At 36.9% G+C, this 22,751-nt stretch overlaps 1 protein-coding gene across 7 annotated transcripts in view; it reads left to right on the top strand.

The window, feature by feature from the left end:
• RABGAP1 (RAB GTPase activating protein 1) overlaps positions 1-22,751 on the top strand; it is a 167,261-nt gene that overhangs the window by 111,304 nt on the left and 33,206 nt on the right. For all 7 annotated transcript variants that reach the window (XR_005365013.1, XR_005365011.1, XR_005365012.1 and 4 more), the window contains 3 exons: positions 15,302-15,415; positions 18,979-19,053; positions 22,340-22,465. Coding sequence is in view for 4 of the 7 variants with exons in the window: in XM_038549425.1 (XP_038405353.1) it covers positions 15,302-15,415; positions 18,979-19,053; positions 22,340-22,465 (315 nt within the window). In the remaining 3 variants the exon portion in view is untranslated. The remainder of the gene's footprint in view (positions 1-15,301; positions 15,416-18,978; positions 19,054-22,339; positions 22,466-22,751) is intronic.

Genomic DNA, 22,751 nt, shown 5'->3' with positions numbered 1-22,751 from the left:
TGTAAGCTAAAAAGCCAAAACACTTGGGTTCCAAGCCCAGGTCCTCCCCTTTCTAGCCAGATGATTTAACTTCTTTCCCCATTTGTCAAATCAGGAAAAGAGTAGAATCCATGTCAGAGGGTTAAGATAGATAGCTCTGTCTCTGATCTGTTTATAAGGCAGTTAAAACAATGGCAGCAGATCTGCCTTAGCTCTTGTTATTGTTGGTTAATTATTTTTAAGTCTGTAAAAGCAAATGTGTTATGATAGGAAATGAGTGACCTTAAATCTTAAGTGTGTCATATATCCCCTTGAGAATTCATTTATCCAGCAAATACTTGCTGAATGTGTACCATTTGTCAGACACTCTTCTAGGAGTTGTAGATGGCATGTGAACAAAACAGAAATCTCTGCACTTGAAGCTTCACATTCTAGTGAGTCTTAAAATTCCTGAACATTCTTTGTAGAAAAATACACACAAAGCATTGCACTCAGTGTCAGAAAATTTATAGTAACCTGTAGGTCTGTTTATTAAATCTCCAAATACATCTCAAAAGTCCCCAAATTTCAGAAGTCTCTAAGAATATAATGCATACCTTCTTTTTATTTTGTTGGAATTCCTGTATGAGGCGTTCCTGCAGGGGTACAGTATTTGATTTTAAAGACAAAGCTATTGTTTAAGAGACAAAATAATTGTTACTGTTTTCCTTAATCACCTTTTTTTGGCGCTATTAAATTAGAAATGCTTAGATTTAACTTGATCAACTGAAATATAATTTCCAGATTTTTGTAGGACTATCCATCTTGTCTAAACACAGGAACATCTGTTTTCATAGGCATAAAAGTCTTATTCTTTATCTTTTTCACTTAAGCACTTCTGTTTCCAAAACATATGAAATTAAATTACAAATGATAAGAATTATATGTAACTAAGAATGATTTTACCTCAAGGATGTTTTCAGTACATTCCTTCCGTTTCTATTTTCTTCTTTTGGGTTTTTATCCTAGGGGATTTTAAAAATTAAGTCTTTAAAATAATTTCTTACAAGCTATAGCTGACTTTTTAAGAGCAAAATGTGACCCCCAAAAAAATTTTTTTTTTTATTTCTGTGCAACATATTGTAAAGCTAGAATGTGGTGTAAATCTCATTTGAATGAGATTTTTGTGGTTTCTGTTTTATTCTGTTTTCTTAAGTGTTATGTGATGGCTTTTAACAAATCATTTATTACCATTACAGAGTAGTCCTAAGATCTGTCTATAAATTTTTCTTTTAGGCAAAAAGCTACTCTGGAAATAATAATCTTCCCTATGTTGATTATTTCTCATGGCAGCCTTCCACTGCATTTTCTTTGTTTGGGTACTTTCTTTTTCTTCCTGCCATTCTTAGCTTTCTATTTTTCAACTTGAGCTTACAAAGGGTGTGTATTCAAAGGGTTTCCGCCAGTTCCCAGTACCTTGTTAATCCTGAGAAGTTACCCAGTGGGACAATTCTCACAGTAAGGTATAAAAATAGTCTTCCAGAAAAATTATAGAATGTGGTACTATGATTTGAACTAATGGATGACTTTCAAAACTTTTGATGGAGAAAAGAAAATAGCACATAAGTATTATCATTTCCTTAGATTTTTCTCTGCAGAAATTATTTTAGAAGAACCTTAAAAGTTAAGTGACAAAGCGTTACCATTGCTTTATATCATATACACTAAAAGGAAATAAGAGTTGGGGCCAAGAGAGAAATCATATTTAAATCTGTCACATGAACAGAGCCTACCTACTTCTGATTGCTCTTGAGCTTATGCCCACAGCATTCATTTCACCAGTTTTATTCTACATATTCTATTCAGCATTTTATTGAGTACAGATCATTACTGGTATGTGAACCTGGACCAAGCCCAAATTTCCATATTGTATAAGAAGATAATGGCATTTAAAAAAATTTATATTTAAGAGTGGTTTTAGATTTACAGAAATATTGTGAAAATAGTACAGGGTGTTCCCTTCTACTTTCATTCTTTCCCCTATTATTAACATCTTACATTAGTAACCAATATTGATGTGTTAATATTAACCAGAATCTGTACTTTTAGTTTTGCTTAGTTTTTACGTAATGTTCTTTTTTTGTAGCAGATCCCATCCAGGATACTGTATTACAACATTTTCATGTCTCCTTTAGACTCCTCTAGACTGTTACAGTGTTTTAGACTTTACTTGCTTTTTGATGACTTTGATGGTTTTAGGGAGTACTGGCGAGGTATTTTATAGAATGCTCCTTGGCTGGAATTTATCCGTTTTTCTCATGAGATTATGAGTTTTGGAGAGAAAGAACGTATAGGTAGAACACTATTTTCATCATCTCTTATCAAGGGTAAGGACTATCAACATGACTCAACACTGTTGATGTTGACCTTGATCATCTGGCTGAGGCCATATTTGTCACATTTATTCACTGTTAAGTCACTGTTTCTTCCCCTTTCCTTACTGTGTTCTTTCGAAGCAAGTCAGTCTGCACTGCCCACACCAGGAATGGGCTGTCCCCCAAGAGGGCAGTATGTCTGCACAAGTTACTGGGAATTTTTCTGCATAGTGTATTTGTCTCATTCTCCCTCCCTCATTTATTTATTCAGTCATTTGTATAAGTATAGGCCCATGGATATTTGTTTTATACTTAGGTTATAATTCAGTAGTAGTTCATTTATTTTGTTCAAATTGTTCCAGCTTTGGCCATTGGGAACTCTTTGACTTGGCTCCTTTTTCCCATTGGCATTCTCCTGTTGTTCTAGATTTGTTTTCTCCATGGTCAGAATACAGGAGAAGCAGTTCATCACTTTTTGGCACCTCTGGATAGTCCAGGTTCATCTTCATCTATATTTCCTGCTCCAGTCTTAGAAACAGCTATTTCTCTAAGGAGTCCTGATTCCATTTACTGGTAACTGGTATTAGAAACCAAAATCCTGGGCACCTGGTTTGGCTCAGTCAGTTGGGTGTGTGCCTTTGGCTGAACCAAAAAGATCCCAGGGTCCTGGGATCAAGCCCCACACTGGTTTGGGGTGGTGGGGGGAGGGGGTTCCCTGCTCAGCAGGAAGCCTGCTGCTCCCTCTGCCTGCTGCTCCACCTGTGCTCTCTCTCTCTCTCTCTCTCTCTCTCTGTCTCATTCTCTGTCAAACATACAGAAAATCTTTAAAAAAGATACCAAGATCCTGGCGCTAGGTATGCTCGCTACAACTGGATTTTATTGTTTCTAGGTCCTCTCATCAACTGACAGAGCAAGGAAATACATGTGCAGTAGTGCCTTTTGATCAGTCAGCATGTGGGTTCAGCAAACAATACATTGGTATTAGTATAGGATGTACTCAGTAAACTTTATATGTAGTTCTTTGCAACTTTAGATAGTTATTAGTGACACATAGACTAGAAGGAGGATAAGTCGAGTACATAAAGGATTATTCCAAAACAGCAGGGTAATTGCTGTACAGGTGATACTCATGTGGTATATACACTGATTGGTACATTTTTCTTTTTTTTTTGTTTTTTTTTTGTTTTTTGGTACATTTTTCTGTAAGACAAAATGGCAGTAGAATTCACTATCCAAACGACAAAGGTTATAAGCTGGATCTTGAGGGGAATGAAGTAATTGTGGAAACTCTTTTCCTTAGGAATCATGGCTCTACTTTACAGCCTTGTTTATAGCAAAAGAAGTAGAGCAGCATGAATATTTCAAAGTCAGAAATTCAGCATAGTAAATTATATGATATGGCCCACATCGGGCTCCCGGAACAGAGCCTGCTTCTCCCTATGCCTCGTCTCTGCCTCTATCTCTCTCTCTCTCTCTCTCTCTCTCTCTGTGTGTGTCTCATGAATAAATAAATAAAATCTTTTAAAAAATAAATAAATAAGATGCAGTAAAGTGGGTCATCTTGGTGGCTCAGTCAATAGAGTGTCCAACTCTTGATTTTAGCTCAGGTCATGAGATCAAACTGCACATTGAGCTCAGGGCTAGGTGTGTGGAGCCTGCTTAAGATTCTCCCTCTCTCTCTTCCTCTGCCCCTCCCCACCTCCTATCCCGCCTTATCCACATATTTGCAATAAAAAAATAATAAAATGCAGTAAAGTGTATCATTAATCTCAGCGTACATTTGGACAACAGTGAGTAGTCCCATTTTTTTATTTTTTAAGATTTATTTATTTATTCATGATAGACAGAGAGACAGAGAGAGAGAGAGAGAGAGAGGCAGAGACACACAGGAGGAGGGAGAAGCAGGCTCCATGCTGGGAGCCCAACGCAGGACTCGATCCCAGAATTCCAGGATTGTGTCCTGGGCCAAAGGCAGGCGCTAAACCTCTGAGCCACCCAGGGATTCCCCCCCGCCCCTTTTAAGATTTATTTATTTATTTATTCATGATAGACACAGAGAGAGTAGTCCCATTTAGCAGGAGTATAAGAAGGGGTGATGAAAGAGATTCGATGTTAGTATAAGGTGCTAATTCTCAGTATGAATAAATTTTAAAAGTGCTGAAATTTTAAGAGTACAATTTTTAACGAAATTATTTCAGGTAATGTATGTGTGTATTCCATCATGATTATACCAGAATTTATCTTTTTTTTCTGTTGATGGACATTTGGGGTTTCTAGTTTGGGGCTATTACAAATAAGGTTATTATGAACATTCTTACACTTTTTTTCCCCTCTTGATTGTATGTTTTGGGTTCTCCTGTGTGGTAGTAAGGAGAATTGCGAAGTCTGGGTAGCTGTGTGTTTAACTTTACAAGAAACTGCTGTGTAATTTACCAAAGTGGTTGTATCTTTTTACACCTCCATTAGCAACAGTTGAGAGTTCCACTTGTTTCCTATCCTTAACTACATTTGGTATTGTCTTTTTATTTTGACCAGTCTAGTATGTTTCACTGCCTATATTTATGATTTCTGAGCTGTATATATGTTTTCTGAGCTTGCTGGCTGAAATATAAGGAACAATATACCACTATACTTACAGGATTTAATTTAAACTTTTACTACATTGGGGATACAGAAAAATTTACAGACTTTTGGAGAACTGACTTGTGTAAAGTGCAGCAAATGTTTTTAAAATTATTACATGAGAAAGCGCCTATGTTCAAAGGGATACACATTTCAAGTTATTGCAGCTTATTTGTGACAGAATTTCTGCTTGTAAAACGTATATGAAATTGATCAACAGAGTCATGTCAGTATATTTAAAATCATTACAAATCTCTGTTCGCATTGCTCATGAAAAATTATTGTGGTGTGTATTTAGAGCAGGACTTGGCAAACTATGGCATAGGGGCCAAATACAACATGCTTCTTGATTTTATAAATAAAGTTTTATTAGAATACAGAAATGCTTGGTTATGTTCATATTGTCTGTGGCTACTTTTATTCTACAAAGGGAGAATTGAGTAATTACACTAAATGACCCATGGAGTCAAAACTATTTGCTGATCTTACCAGAAAAAGTTAGCAAGATGTTAATAGTGCATAATCATATGGCATTTTAATTTTCTTCTGGAGATTAAAGCTGGTTTTCATGGAATAAAGTGGTGAAAACAAAGCAGTTGATGAAAAAAACCCCACTTCTGTCATAACTTTGATCATTTTCAGGACACATTATCAACTGACAGTTTTGCCATTCCCTGTTCTTCTAAGGTTTACATCTCCCCATGATTGTCTTTTAAGTACCTTTGTAACAACTTATTCTCTGTGAAATTATTTTCCTAGTTGTGGTATGGTTGAGAGGATGTATTTGGTTGACTTCATCACTTTGGCCATGAATGGTGTTATGCAAAATATGTTGCATCAGCAAGTTTCTTGTACCAGCTCCACTTATGCTTAACTCCTTAGAAATACAAGCACACTATTGTATAACCTTTAATGTTATAAGTACTGGGGTTGGATGTTTTGCAGCTCTTTGCTGTGTTCTCTTAGGAAGAAATTATCCATAATGTTGCTGTGATTTATTTTCAGGATCTTTTCAAAGTCAGTGATGTCACTATTCTGATACAAACTTACTAAATTTGTCATTCTGATACAAATTTCCTAAATTCGTTAGAATTTCTTTCTTTCTTTTTTTTTTTTTAAGATTTTATTTATTTATTCGAGAGAGAGGCAGAGACACAGGAAGAGGGAGAAGCAGGCTCCACGCAGGGAGCCCGATGTGGGACTCGATCCAGGGACTCCAGGATCACATCCTGGGCCGAAGGCAGGCACTAAACCACTGCGCCACCCAAGGATCCCATCGTTGGAATTTCTTGATCATTTTTGTACAGCCTGACTTCTGGCAGGTCAAATGGATTTAAGCCCAGGTTTTTCCAGCATATTTCCTAAGACTAGATATTTTAAGTAAGTGATTGGCATAGACTTCCCCAATTTATTACTCATATTAAAGGCTTTGATTTTCAGCATGTGAATTTTCAAATTTACTTTTTCTCAAGGGCATTTTACCTGTTAATTCTCTAATGATTCCCATGATCAGTGAGTGAGAGATGGCAGAGTAATGAGGACTGACCAATTATAGAATATTTTTAGTTCTGTGTTATATTCCTATCATACGTGCATTTGCATTTCCAAACCATATATCTCTAATTACTGTCAGGTTATCTTCATCACCAGTCTGATATGACTGATGTAACTGGCATAGTGTATTTTTAAGTTCTCCATAGCTCTCTCAATCCTTAATTTATTTAACCTTTGTGCTTGTGTTAAAGCCACAATTTGTCATTCTTAAAAATGTTTCAGAACTTCCATTATTGTTTCATAGAATGTATGGAGAAAATTCATCTAACATTTTCTTAAAAAGAATTCCCTTTGGGCAGCCCAGGTGGCTCAGTGATTTAGCGCTGCCTTCAGTCCAGGGCGTGATCCTGGAGACCCGGGATGGAGTTCCACATCAGGCTCCCTGCGTGGAGCCTGCTTCTCCCTCTGCCTGTGTCTCTGCCCCTCTCTCTCTCTCTCTCTCTCTCTCTCTCTCTTTTTCTCTGTGTCTCTTGTGAATAAATAAATAAAATCTTTAAAAAAAATTCTCTTTAGAGGTGGAGGTACAATTCAAGAATAAAATTAACAGGTTTTTCAGATTAATTTTTTGTAACTATTCCACATATAGGTCAGTAGCATGTCTGTTTATCATTTCTGGAAAACTTTGTTAGTGTGAAATTCATCTTAGGTGTCGTTTTAATGTTTTCAGTCTTCCTTCTTTTTTTCTTTCAAGTTCCAAAATCTTTCAGAAACTGCATTAATGCTACTTTGGGTAATCTCTCTTCAATACTTTAAAATTATAATTATGAGTTTCCAAATCATCATTTGATTAAATAACACCTTTCAGAGTATTCCAGGTAATAGCCCTTCTTAACCACTGCACAAGAAGTCATTCTCTTTTAGCAAACATTTTGGGTGGCTATTTCCCTATGGTTTTAATCTTTTCATTTGCTTATTTGCAATTTATGTTTTATGAAGTGTCTTTTTTGTTTGTTTGTTTTATGAAGTGTCTGCTCAAGTTTTTGTCCATTTCATTATGTTGCCTTTTTTGAGTTCTAGATATATTCTAGATATAGTTTCTAGATATAATTCACATATATGTACTGCTCGCCTATTTCTTTTTTAAATGGCATGCTGTTTTATTTTTAATTACTTTTATTAATTTTAAAATAATAAAATATTAAATATATTTATCAAAATAATATTAATCTTTATTTGAAATAAGTAAATTAATTTTAAATTATGTTTATTTTAATCTCACTATTGTTAACATACAGTGTTACATTAGTTTCAGGTATACAATATAGTGATTCAGCAGTTCTGTACATTGCACAGTGCTCATCATGATCATTGTATTCTTTAATCTCTACCATCTGTCTCACCCATTCTTTCTCTTACCCCCCCCCAACCATCAGTTTGTTCTCTATAGTTAAGAGTCTAGTTTGTTTCTCTTTGTGTTTTTCCTTTGCTTGTTTGTTTTGTTTCTTAAATTTCACAAATGAGTGAAATCATATGGTGTTTGTCTTTCTCTGACTTATTTCTCTTAACATTTTACTCTAGCTCCATCTATGTTGTTGCAAATGGCGAGCTTTCATTCTATTTTATGGCTGATAAATATTCTGTTTGTGTGTATACTATATATACATATATAATATATATGCATATATATGTAATATATCTTCTTGATCCATTCATCTATCAGTGGATATTTGGGCTGTTGCCATAATTTGACTATCATAAATAATGCTACAATAAACATAAGGGTGCATCTATCCCTTTGAATTAATGTTTTTGTATTTGGGGTGTAAATACCCAGTAGTGCGATTCCTGGATGATAAGACAGTTTTATTTTTAACTTTCTGAGGAACCGCCATACTGTTTTCCACAGTGGCTGCACCAGTTTGCATTCCCACCTACAGTACCACAAGGGTTTTCCTGCATTCTCCCCAGCAGTTGTTGTGTCTTGTATTCTTTATTTTAGCCATTCTGACAGGTGTGAGTTGTTACATAACATTGTAGTTCTGTGGGGTTTTCTGTTTTTGTTTTTTAAGTAATTTATACATCCATTGTGGGGCTTGAACTCACAACCCCAAGATCAGGCGGTACACACTCCTCTGACTGAGCCAGCCAAGTGCTACTCTCATTGTAATTTTGATTTGCATTTCCCTGATAATGAGTGATGTTGAGCACATTTCATGTGTCTGTTGGCCATCTGTATGTCTTCTTTGAAGAAAGGTCTGTTCACGTTTTTGCCCATGTTTTAATTGGGTTATTTGGTTTTAGGGTGCTGAGTTGTATCAATTCTTTATATATTTTGGATACTAACCCTTTTTTGGATATGTCATTTGCAAATATCTTCTCCCATTCCATGGGTTGCCTTTTAGTTTTGTTGACTGTTTCCTTTACTCTGCAGAAGGTTTTTATTTGGATGTGGTCCCAGTAGTTTGTTTTTACTTTTATTACCCTTGCCTCAGGAGACAGATCTTGAAAAATGTTGCTATGGCTGATTTCAGAGAAATTGCTGCCTGTGCTCCCTTCTAGGATTTTTGTGGTTTTATATCTCACATTTAGGTCCTTGATCCATTTTGAGAGTTTTTTTGTGTGTGTATGGTGTAAGAAAGTTATCCAATTTCACTCTTTTGCATGTAGCTGTTCAGTTTTCCCAGCACCATTTTTCCCATTGCATATTCTTTCCTCCTTTGTCAAAGATTAACTATATGGCTGTGAGGTTTATTTCTGGATTTTCCATTCTGTTCCAGTGATCTGTATGTCTGTATTTGTGCCAGTACCATACTATTTTGTTTATAGCTTTGTGATATAACTTGAAGTCTGGAATTGTGATACCTTCAGTTTTGTTTTCCATTTTCAGGATTGCCTTGGCTATTCGGAATCTTTTGTGGTTCCATACAAATTTGAGTATTGTTTATTCTGGTTCTGTGAAAAATATTATTAGTGTTTTGACAGGGATTGCATTAAATCTGTAGATTACTTTGGGTAGTATAGACATTTTAACGATTTGTTCTTTCAGCCCATGAGCATGGGATGTCTTTCCATTTCTTTGTGTCATCCTCAATTTCTTTCATGAGTGTTTTATAGTATTCGGAGTACTGGTCTTTCACCTCCTTGGTTAATTTATTCTTAGGTATGTTTTTATTTTTGGTGCATTGTAAATGGGACTGTTTTCTTAATTTCTCTCTCTTGTTTTTAAAGATTTTATTTATTCATGAGAGACACAGAAAGAGAGCGGCAGAGACACAGGCAGAGGGAGAAGCAGGCTCCATGCAGGGATCCCGACCTGGGACTCGATCCCAGGTCTCCAGGATCATACCCTGGGCTGAAGGCGGTGCTACACTGCTGAGCCACCCAGGCTGCCCTTAATTTTTCTTTATGCTGCTTCATAATTAGTGTTTAGAAATATAACACATTTCTGTACATTGATTTTGTATTCTGCAACTTTACTGAATTAATTTATTCTAATAGTTTTTTGATGGAGTCTTTAGGGTTTTTCTGTATATAGTATCATGTCATCTCTAAATAAGAAAGTATTCTTTACCAATTTGGATACTAATGGCATATTTTATAAGAAAACTTTAAGTTCAGTTTTTTTTTTTTTTCTCTTGATGCTAGCAGTAAGATAAATTTTTATCATGCTGCAGTTTCAGAATTGAAGCTGGGACTGTTTATAGTCCTTTGTTGCTTGTTTGAGCTATTCATGAAATAGCAGTAAAGATTTCTTAATTCCCTACACCTGGGGTTGTCTCTGCATTGCTATTTCACATTCTATGTGCTTGCTACAGAATTCATATACCCTTGTCTGGAAAAAAAAAATCCTTAATCCACAAATATATAGCCTAGGTTTCTTTCTTTTTTTTTTTTTTAATCGGAGTTCAATTTGCCAACATATAGCATAACACCCAGTGCTCATCCCGCCAAGTGCCCCTCTCAGTGTCCATCACCCAGTCACTCCAACCCTCTGCCCACCTCCCTTTCCACTACCCCTTGTTCATTTCCTAGAGTTAGGTGTCTCTCATGTTTGTCACCCTCACTGATATTTGCACTCATTTTCTCTCCTTTCCCCTTTATTCCCTTTCACTAATTTTTATATTCCCCAAATGATTGAGACCATATGTTTGTCCTTCTCCAGTTGACTTATTTCACTCAGCATAATGCCCTCCAGTTCCATCCACATCGAAGCAAATGGTGGGTATGTGTTATTTCTAATGGCTGAGTAATATTCCATTGTATACATAGACCACATCTTCTTTATCCATTCATCTTTCGATGGACACCGAGGCTCCTTCCACAGTTTGGCTATTGTGGACATTGCTGTATAGCCTAGGTTTCTGATATAGACCCTCTTTCCTTATCATTTATCTTAATTGTAGGATGATTTACGTAGCATTTTGAGCTAAAAGACTCAAAGTCTTCACTGTTCTATTTTTCATGACTATTACTATCTCTTGACTTCATTTTACACAGTTGGGAAGTTACTAATAAATCAATCATAACAGCATTCTTGGTTTTTTTCAGATGTTTAGTTGAAACATCTTTGAAATTATCCAATTAATAAGGTTCTTTCGTGATTTAGTTTGGTGCCTCATTCACATGGATCTTGAATTAAACATTAGCGTCTGGGATCCCTGGGTGGCGCAGTGGTTTAGCGCCTGCCTTTGGCCCGGGGCGCGATCTTGGAGACCCGGGATCGAATCCCACGTCGGGCTCCCGGTGCATGGAGCCTGCTTCTTCCTCTGCCTGTGTCTCTGCCTCTCTCTCTCTCTCTGTGACTATCATAAATAAATTTAAAAATAAATAAATAAATAAACATTAGCGTCAGAGATCTTGGTTCAGGTAGGGCTGTTGACCACATGAGAGTTGCCATTGCTTAGTCCTGAAGAAGTGTTTGGACTTTTTTAGATATATTTATCAAGCATTGACTGATAAATGCCCTGCATTATGCTAGGCTCTGTGGAAGTTATAAAACCAAATCACAAGTTCTATCCTGTGAATAGTTTTATAGGGAAGTTAAGATAAAAATAAAAATATATATTCTAGATATCTTATGTATGTGTGTATTCTACATATCACTAATGAATGTGTACATCTGTGTATTCAAAGGATAGCCCCAGCTCTCAGCAGTGCTGGAGATTGCTTCCTTTCACTTTTATCAAGTCTTTTCTATATACATGTCAGAAACTAGTAGAAGCTCTTTATATATGCATTTAATGTAACCTTTACTACGACTTTATAAGGTAGGTAATATTAATCACAGAAAATGCAAAACTTATATAAAGTTGTTCAGCGGGGCAGCCCGGGTGGCTCAGCAGTTTAGTGCTGCCTTCAGCCTGGGAGTCCCATGTCGGACTCCCGGCATGGAGCCTGTTTCTCACTCTGCCTGTGTCTCTGTCTCTCTCTCTCTTTCTCTCTCTCTCTCTCTCTCTGTGTCTCATGAATAAATACATAAAATATTTAAAAAAAATAAAGTTGTTCAGCTTAAGAGACTGAGCCAACTTTCAAATCCAGATATATATGCCTCTGAGCTGTGCCCTGGGTCTTAAGACCTTGAGGTAAATATGGATTTACTCATTTTCATCCCTTAGCTGTATATACCTAAAGTAGGACTGGGAACTCTTATTAATTTAAAGGGCTTAAGTCATCTTGGGTCTTTCTTTCATTTGTATTTTTCCATTTTAAAATAATCTGTATACAGTTGTAATTTATATACAAGAAAATACACATTTTTTTTAAGATTTTATGTATTTATTCATGAGAGACACAGAGAAAGAGGCAGAGACATAGGCAGAGGGACTCGATCCCAGGACCCCAGGATCATGACCTGAGCCAAAGGCAACCACTGAGCCACTCAGGTGCCCCAAATACACAAATTTTAAGTGAAAGATTCAAAACAGTTTAACTACCATCATAGATATGATGGGTAATATTTCCATATTCAAACTTCAAAAAGTTCTCTCATCTCTCTTAAGAATCAGGGTTCTCCTTTTAACTCCAGGCTCTTCTAAACACTAATCTACTTTCTATAACTTATAATTTTGCCTTTTTTAGAATCTCATATACATAAAATTAATGGAAATTAATCTTTGTGTCTGGCTTCTCCAGTCACTTAGAAAATGCTTTTGAGATCCATTCATATTGTATATATCAATGTTTTTTTTCTTTTTTATTTCTGAGTAGTAATATTCCATTATATGGATTATACCACAATTTATTTATCCATTTACCCATTAGAGCACATTTGTATTGTTTCCAGTCTGAGCTAGTATGAATAAAGCTTCTGTGACTATTCAAGTTCAAGTCTTTGCATATATTCATATTTTCATTTCTCTTGGATAAATACCTAGGACTGGAGTCACTGAATTATATGGTAAGTGTATGTTTAACTTTATAAGAAACTTCCAAACCATTTCTAAAATGTTTGTACCATTTTGTATTCTCACCAGCAATTTCTGGGAGTTCCAGTTGTTTCACACCCTTGGCCAATATTTACTACTTTGGTTCTTTTTTGTTTTAACAGTAGGTGGTTGGGGATCCCTGGGTGGCTCAGCGGTTTGGCACCTGCCTTTGGCCTAGGGCGCGATCCTGGAGTCCCGGGATCAAGTCCCACGTCGGGCTCCCTGCATGGAGCCTGCTTCTCCCTCTGCCTGTGTCTCTGCCTCTCTCTCTCTCTATGTCTATAATGAATAAATAAATAAAATCTTTAAAAAAAAAAAAAAAAGTAGGTGGTTAGTAGAATCTCATTGTGGTTTCAGTTTATATTTTTCTAATGTCTGATGACGTTGAATTTTTTTCATGTGCTTATTTACCATCTGTATGTCTTATGTTGTAAAGTATCTCTTCAATCTTTCTTTTTTTTTTTTTTTAAGATTTTATTTATTCATGAAAGACACAGAGAGAGAGGCAGAGACAGAGGTAGAGAGAGAAGCCTCAAGAGGCTTCCTCAAGAGGAGCCTGATATGGAACTTGATCCTGGGACCCTGGGATCATGCCCTGAACCGAAGGCAGATGCTCAACCCCTGAGCCACCCAGGCGTCCCTCTCTTCAATCTTTTACTACCATTCCCCCCTTTTAAAATCAGTTGTTTACCTCCTTATCTGTTTTCAGAGTTATATATTCTGAATACAACACCATTATCAGATAGATCTTATAGGTATTTTGCCCTGGTCAGGGTTTACATTTTCATATTTTTAACAGTGGTATTTTGAATACGATAATTTTAAAGTTTTGATGAAGTCCAGTTTACCCTTTTTGTTTTGTGATTCCTGACTCATAGGAACCCCTGTAGATAGCTCTGCAGATCTCTTTCTGTTCATGGTTTCTTCTCCAGTACTCTGACCTACTAACTCTGGCTACCTTGCCCTTTCCCTCTTCTGTTCTTTCCTCCCCACCTCAGTTCTGTTTCAGTTGCCTCTCCATGTGCTGTATACAGCCTGGAAGCTGCCACCAGACAATAACTACTGTAGTCTTAGGTCTTACCTTGGATCTTGTCCTGTTAGCAGGGAGCACCATTGTTTTGAGTTACCTTAACTTTAAATTAATAACATATTAAAAACTAGTAGTATGCCAGTAAAGCTCTTTGGGAAGCAGTTTGCAGTATCTCTGAAAGTTCAAATAGTTTACTTATTTAAAAAGAGCACAGGCTTTAAAGTTAGTTCACAGGGAGTTTAGGGGCTCATAGTGTACAAACTTGTAACTAGTAGTAAAGAAACTATAGAGATGTGATGCACAGTATAATGAGTATATTATGTAATATAATAAATATGGCTACAATAGCAGTTCTGTTACAGTATATAAATGTATCAGTAACACTGTATGCCTTAAATTTATACAACATTATGTGTCAAGTTTATTCAATAAAAATTCAGAAATTTAAAGTTAGTTCACATCCCACAATTGTAAAATACTTATGGCCCTGGGAACATGATTACCCAAAAGACTGGAGAAATTACTGAACAACGGAAGAATATCACTTTGATTTTTTTCATCTTGAAACAGGAGTATTGGGCTCTTAGATGGTGTGCTGAATATGATGTAGTCTCACCAAAGACCATCAAGTCCATTGTTTTATGAAGACAATGCATTGTTAAAATAGAAGGTCATGTTTCTGTGCTCCAGTTCTTTAGCATGTGATCAAATGAAATTTAACAAGGGGAATTTATTACAAATACCTGGTTGCTTGCTTTGTTGTATAAAGGATTGCTGTGGTGTTACTGATATTTGTTTAGTTTTCTCCATTAGCAAAAGGAAGGGATATTTTCCTGTAGCCTATTTGAATCCCTTGACATTTGGTGGTCTAGTTTCATATTGAGTAGATTGCTGAGTGCATTTTTATGCCATTTGTGCTTAGGATAAACTCCAATTAAGGGACTTCTCTTTTCCTTTTGAGAACCTGGCACATGGGCATCATGCCAAAGGATCATTTAAAGCAGCAATTTTTATACCTGATTTTTGCTAATGGGAGCACTTTACCTCCTTTTGAGATTAGTTTGAATATTTTCCTATGGGAAATCCATTTTGATTACCACATTTTCCCTCTTGCAATAGAAAGGTCACCAGCTGCACTTCTTGCAACAGAGATGGAATATACATGAGGTATATAGAGTAAGCAGGTTCCTTTTCTTCCATGTTTTTTTCCCTTAATATTTGATTTTGCTTTTGCTCGAACAGTTGGCCCCTGAAGATGAAATAACTCTTGGCATGCACATGTGTATGTATGTCCCTGCAGCATTTTTAAAGCCTGTAAATGAGAAGACCTTGCTGTATAAACTTACACAGATACGTACATGATTAATTACTAAATCCTTTTCCTAATGTTTCCACAGGAGTCTCCCCAGGACAGTGCTATCACTCGGGATATTAACCGGACATTCCCAGCTCATGACTACTTTAAGGACACAGGAGGAGATGGACAAGATTCCTTATATAAAATATGCAAGGTATTTCACATCAAAAAAAATTTGTTTTGAATGGTTATTCTGGTGCTTTTGAAATTACACAAAAGGTAACTACAAAGTGTAATTTGTATTTGATAATTAAGAAAGCAAAAAAGGAGGCACCTGGGTGGTTCAGGCCGTTGAACGTCTGAGCATTGGGCTCCCTGCTCAGCACAGAGTCTGCATCTCTCTTTCCTTTTGACTTTACTCCCTGCTCATGCTGTCTCTCTCCCTCTCTTTTAATAAATAAAAAAATCTTTAAAAAGCTAAAAGTGAAAAAGGAGAGAGTAGACTCTGTAAAATTGTGATTGTACCTTTAATTTTATGCTCATAATAAACAGGAAATCAACTAGACATAAAATGGTAAGGTTTCTTTTACTTTTTTAATCAGGACTTTCAGATGACAGTCCCCTGGCTCTACATTTACTATTTTTTTTAGGGAGTGGGGGCAGAGAGAAAGACTCTTCAGGAGACTTCACGCCCAGCACAGAGGCCAACTGAACTGTGAAGTTCTCAAGGGCAGAAGTCACTTCTATATGTTAATATATGTGGTGCTTAGCATATAGTAGGTGCTCATTAAATGTTGATGAATTAATGAAATGCCTTTTAGTCCCCATATTTCATTACAACTGCCATGAATTTTTTTTTAAAGATTTATTTATTTATTTATGAATGACAGACAGAGAGAGAAAGAGGCAGAGACACAGGCAGAGGGAGAAGCAGGCTCCATGCCGGGAGCCCGACGTGGGACCCGATCTCGGGACCCCAGGATCGCACCCTGGGCCAAAGGCAGGCGGTAAACTGCTGAGCCACCCAGGGATCCCCCATGAATTTTATACCTAAACATGTCCAAGTGTGTCATGTACTTTCACATCTGTATGTATTCCTTCAAGTTTTTCCATGAGCCTGAAAAATAAGCTACCCTCCATTTTCTACCTATAGAAATTCAATACATTTCATTCTGATACATAATTAAGTCCTGTGCTGAGTAATTTACATGAATGAGCTGAGAATAATACATCATGTCTATGATATAAATACTATGATTATTCTCATCTTACAAATAAGTAAAGTAATGAGCCTAAGATCCAGACCTAGACATTAGCATTTGTGGAATTTCAGCCCAGCTCTAACTCTGAAGCTTCTATTCTTTCTTGAACAATCAACTGTTAATTGATAACTTCACAAACATTGTCAGACTGCTTTCCACAGAGCTCTATTGACAGATGCCTTATTGTATTAAATAGATAATTTCTAAAGCCCTCTGCATATCTTGTCTTTGAAAAAGTATATGTGTTTTCTGTGTATAGCCCTCTTATTAGATAAGCTTCAATGAAATGGGGGATTTAAATGAGATTATGTTAAATTCTACCCTCATTTATGAAAACAGGATTATTTTACATATTTATATATTTATATTTTTAAAAGCTGTAGTTTCACCAAAAGCTAATGACAGACCTCTTTGCATATATTAACTTAATTGTGATCTAATAAGCATTAGCATCACATTTTGCTAAATGATCTTTATTGTGAACACACTTATTCTGAATTGTTTTCTCCTGGGATGAAGAAGCATGGCACAAAAAATAAGTGGAAAATAAAGGGAATTTCATCAGAAATAAACTTGTCAGACAGGGAATAGCATAGCATCTTGAATATGTAGAATTTCCCTTTCCACCGCAGCTTACATGAGAACTGGAAATAGTACTCATAAAAACAAGACTCTGGAAAACAACTAAAGTACCAAAAAAAGTAAACCACAAGGAATGTTAGATGTCAATATTCTGTTAAAGATGATGTTGAGAAGAGATGGGTAATAATCCTCTGCCTCCAAGAAAAATACAAAATAAGAATCCAAAGGAACCCTACAAATGGTTTCAGAGTAATCCCTCTTATCAGAAAAGTTATTACTGGCATTGTAGAAAGAATTGTGTTTTGGTGTCTTTGCCAAGAGATTTTTTCCCAGAAAGAAAAATGAATAATGTTAACAGTGTTTAGTGAGAGCCTGCTGTAGGACTGTCTAGGTTGAAGGTTTGAGGTCGTGGCTAGGTCGGATAGGGCATCATCCTGGCCCCTAAGAAGCTCACAGTGCAGTAGAGAAGATGGACATTTAAAATATCAGAAAGGGAGACAGAACATAAAGACTCCTAACTCTGGGAAATGAACTAGGGGTGGTGGAAGGGGAGGAGGGTGGGGGGTGGGGGTGAATGGGTGACGGGCACTGAGAGGGGCACTTGACGGGATGAGCACTGGGTGTTATTCTGTATGTTGGTAAATTGAACACCAATAAAAAATAATTGTATTAAAAATATATATATATATCATCTACCAAAAGGCCTTCCCAGACCACCTCATATAAAGCAAGTGTCATTCTGTTTATTCATCTAATAGCACACATTATCAACAATTATTTACTTTATTGTATCTTTCCTTTCTTAAAATTGCAAACTTTATGAGAGTATTTTGCCAAATTAATTCTCTGATGTACCCACAACACCTGGCACAATGTCTATATATGGCAGGTAGAGTAACAAATATTTGCTAAATAAATTAATTGTCAAAGTTGAAAAAAAATGCAACATGGTGCATGCTGTAAATACTATCCTTGTGTAGCAAGTACCATCAGTACAGAGAAGAGAGGGAATCCTGGGGGAATGAAGTGTTTAGATAGAGCTTGAAGGAAAAGGGGAAAACATGAGCCAAGACAGTTACAGCAACCTTTTTTTTTTTTTTTAAGATTTTATTTATTTATTCATAGAGACACACGGGGTGGGGGTGGGGGGGAGAGAGAGAGGCAGAGGGAGAAGCAGGCCCCATGCAGGGAGCCCGATGTGGGACTCGATCCTGGGTCTCCAGGATCACACCCCAGGCTGCAGGCGGCACTAAACCGCTGCGCCACTGGGGCTGCCCAGCAACCGTTTTTTAATGCCAAAGTGGTTCTCGCTTACTTTTTTTACTCTTGGGCTACAGGAAGTAGCATGGTGGCAGTTCTGTTTATTAAAGAAAAAATTGAAAAGAGGCGCCTGGGTGGCTCAGTTGGTTAAGTGTCTGCTTAGGTCATGATCCCGGTGTCTTGAGATCAGTCTCCCTCCTCAATGGGAAAGTCTACTTTTCCATTTCCAACTCCCCCTCCCCCACCCTGCTCATGCTCTCTCTCTCTCTTTCTCTCTAATTCTCTCTCAAATAAAATCTTAAAAATTTATTTTAAAGGGCAGCCCGCCCGGGTGGCTCAGCGGTTTAGCGCCACCTTCTGGAGGGCCTGATCCTGGAGACCTGGGATCAAGTCCCACATCAGCCTCCCTGCATGGAGCCTGCTTCTCCCTCTGCCTGTGTCTCTGCCTCTCTCTCTCTCTCTGTCTCTCATGAATAAATAAATAAAATCTTTAAAAAAAATTCTTTCAAAAAAGGAAAAATTGCAGAGAGATATTTGTATCATTCATTGAACATCAAAATACCATAGTGGAGTTGAATATCTTCCAGGTTCCTATGTTCAAGGTCCTATAGGACAACTATGGCCCATGAGTAAACTATATTCATTTATACCTCCTGTGTTTTTCTTTTTCCAGGCATATTCTGTGTATGATGAAGAGATTGGCTATTGCCAGGGCCAGTCATTTCTTGCTGCTGTTCTGCTTCTCCATGTGAGTATTAGGTGTCTGTTACAACTTTCACATGACCTGCCTCAGTTTATACTAGCCTTAGTCTTGAGCATGATTTTATATTGGATTTGACCAGACTCTAGTGCATGAGTTTCGACTCCTCTATCTGGAAACCTTTTCCTTAATTTAATATCATCATGGAAGAGAAACATAGTTAGAATAAATGACAATGTTAAACACTAGTACAAGAGTAGACCTCATTATTATTGCTAAAATGATTGGATAGTCTTGGTTGAACCCTTAGGAACATTTTATAAAGTAGCCACCATCATTAGTATTTTCTTGGGGATCTGTGTATTAGAGGTGGGAAGGAAGAGAAGTTGGCTTTGTTTACAAGTGCCATTCTATTCATTTATTTATTCAGCAAAGACCTTTACCATCCAGCTTATTGATACTCTTTCAAATCCACAGCAGAACTGAGAAATCGTTAAAGTGGAATACCCATAAACTCTTCCTCTGTTTTACCAATTAATACTGTACCATACTCTTTGCTCTGTCTGCATCTCTCACTTTTCCTCTTATTTTTACACATTTTATTTTTTACTGAAAAAACAGTTTTTGAAATTAGTTTTGGAAAATCAGTAGCAAACATCAGAACACTTCATTCCTAAATACTTGAGCATGTATCTCCTAAGGATATAACCATAATACAGCAATCATATCCAAGAAATTCCACACCAATTCAGTAATGCCTTATACAGAATCCACATTTGATTTTCCCCAATTGTTTACTCAGTAAAGTCCTTTGTAGCCTTTTTTTTTTCCTAACCAAGCTCAGTGAAGATTCAAGCAATGTATTTGGTGTCATTTCTCTTTATTTTTTTTTTTTCTATCTAAACTCCCCCAGCCTTTGCCTTTGTTGTGCTTTACACCATTGAGAGTTTTGAAAAATTCAAGCAAATTGTCTTATAAAATATTCCACATTCTTGATTTGTCTGATCATTTCCTCAGGATTAAAATTAAAATGTTTGGCAAAAACACCACACAGGTGATGTTAGCAGAGAGTTTGTGGGCACCTCCATCTTTAGCACAGTAGGTTCTTTGTGGATATAGAGCTAGCAGAGCTGACTAGCTGTAGGCAGAAAGTCACACAAGTATGTCATTATTATCTCAGTGGCGACATGAAGACATAGTAAAAAGTTTGATGCAAGATTATAGCAAAGGAACTTTATTTATATCACAGGCTTCTCTGGGGAGGTAGCCTTTAAGGTGAATACTGAAGAATGAGAAGGGATATCCATTCTCTTTTGTACATCTGTATCATTTAACTTTTTTAAGCTAACATTATTATGAAAATCAGAAAACTGTTTTAAAAGCCAGAGTGGGGAGTACAGCACTCCCAGCAAAGGTAATAGTACAACCTATAGAAGCCTATGGAATGGGGAAAATTTGGCCTATGGAAGAAGCTGGAAGCAGGGCTGTGTGACTGGAGCATTGTCTGTGGATGGGGGGTGGGTGGAGGTGGGGGGTGGGAAGGGAGCTGGAGAGGCTGCTCAAGGAGTTTAGATTTTGTTTCTCTAAGTACCGGGAACCTTTTGAAGAGTTGTAAGCCATTTTGTTATCAGTTGTAATACAAGTAAAACCAAAACCACTTTGTATCTTCTTACTGTGAGAACCTAGCTTATTGATATTAGTATGCCTGTAAAAATATTATATGATATTAATTAAAAGGTCATGGTTTTTTCCTCAGCTTTATTGAGGTATAATTAACAAAAATTGTGTGTGCGCATATAGATGGTGTATGATTTGATGAATTGATCTGCTGTATGTTGTGAAATGATTACCACAGTCAAGCTAATAGCCATCAAGAGGTCAAGTTTTAAAATTATGTTGTTTTAGTAAGACTTTATATCTCAGAGGCTCTCAGGCTTGTGTGGTTTGTCTTTGTTCTCAACTTCAGTCCAAGAACATTTGTCCCCATTTAGGTATCACAACTCCTTTTAAAATAGGTTTCCCAAACAAATCTAGTGTCTTGGGTTTGAACTCTGTTGCTCCTTGTGTTAAGATAAATGCTTGTTTCAAACGAAAAGCATATATGCTACCTGATATCAGAAATGTCAGGGGTGCCTGGGTGGCTCAGTTGGTTAAGCTCAGGCTATGATCCAGGGTCCTGGGATCAAGCCCTACATCAGGCTCCCTGCTCAGTGGGGACTCTGCTTCTCCTTCCCCCCGCTCATGCATCTCTCTCTCTCTCTTTCTCTCTCTCTCTCAATCTCAAGCTCTACCTCAAATAAAGTCTTAAGAAAAAAAAAAAAAAAGAAAAAAGAAAAAAAGAAATGCCACTCTGGGGCAGACCCAAATGTCCCTAGCATATGGAAGAAATTATGAAACTGCCTTCTGTGGTAGAGACCTCTGAAATCTGGTCCTTTGCTCCAGTGCCCTTACCTGCCCAAAATAATTAGCTGTGCTTATCTCATTTATTACTTAATCTGATTTATTCTTTATTCTCAGTGATTTCTGTGCTCAGCCCACCTCCATCCCCTTGTTCCACAGAAGCCCGCCCACCTTCTTGACATTTTGAAGGCTTGCTACAGTCACACCAAGCCTTAAATAACATTTCCAGTACTTTTTTTCTATTTTGAAAATTAGACATTTTGCCAAGGTCTCAGGGATATATTTTTCCACAAAGCTATGAAAGATCTAGGTATTATTATAAATGGGTAACATCTGTAAATAGAAGTAAAGTGGGATATTTTAAGTATCACCATAAATATTACATAGTACTCTGAACTATAAACCTTAGAATATTTAAGGTTCTGCTGTAACTGGCTGTGTTTGTAACAACGAGGAAGAAAAACATTTTTACTAGAAAAAGTAGCAGCTAAGGGGGTAAAATTATTTAATAAAGATGTCAGGATTTGAGAAAGATGAAACCTATACTCATATATCAGTCTGTTGCTACTCAGCTCAGATCTGGTCCTGCAAAGCCTATTCTTGGTTCCCTCAGGCGTACTCAGGCTTTCTTGTTCTTGTATCCCCACTGATTTTTCTACCTAATTTGTATGGTAAATATGAATTCTGCCTAACTCATAATTATTGTATACTGGCTGTATGGGAAACTTCTTGAGGATAGGAACAGTATCTGACACAGAATAGATATCATTAATGTCTCTCGGTTCAGTCAATGAATGTCATAAAACACAACTACCTCAATTACTACATATTGCTAAATTTCCTATTTAGATAGGAGTAGAAGGATGAATTTAACATACTGAGAAAACTTCTGTATATATTTTGTAATGCCCGCCTCATTCTCTATCTGTTACAGATGCCCGAAGAACAGGCATTCAGTGTTCTGGTCAAGATCATGTTTGACTATGGTCTCAGGGAACTTTTCAAGCAAAACTTTGAAGATTTACATTGCAAATTTTACCAGTTGGAGCGCCTCATGCAGGTAAAAAGAGAAACCAGCCTTGCACTTGCCACTAAGAGTGCAACTCTAGGAAGAACCAGGTTGATGAACCTGGTGCCAAGGAGCAGTGGTGATTGCCTTAGCCATCCAGGGTTAAGGACTGGTTTGATGTTTTTCATTTCTCACTCTGTGGTGACGATTCCAAGATTAATAAGGTGTGAACCCAGTGGGTGTGAGCTAGTTTTTCAATCTCATAAACGCCCAAAAGATCAGATGACTTTGTAGGGGCCTTTAACCCAGCAAACTAAGTCAAGAAATGTCTGCCAAG

Source organism: Canis lupus, chromosome 9 (assembly GCF_011100685.1).
Source record: "Canis lupus familiaris isolate Mischka breed German Shepherd chromosome 9, alternate assembly UU_Cfam_GSD_1.0, whole genome shotgun sequence".
Lineage (NCBI taxonomy): Eukaryota > Metazoa > Chordata > Mammalia > Carnivora > Canidae > Canis > Canis lupus.
The sequence above is the reverse complement of the archived record's forward strand: the minus strand, read 5'-3'. Positions and strand labels throughout refer to the sequence as shown.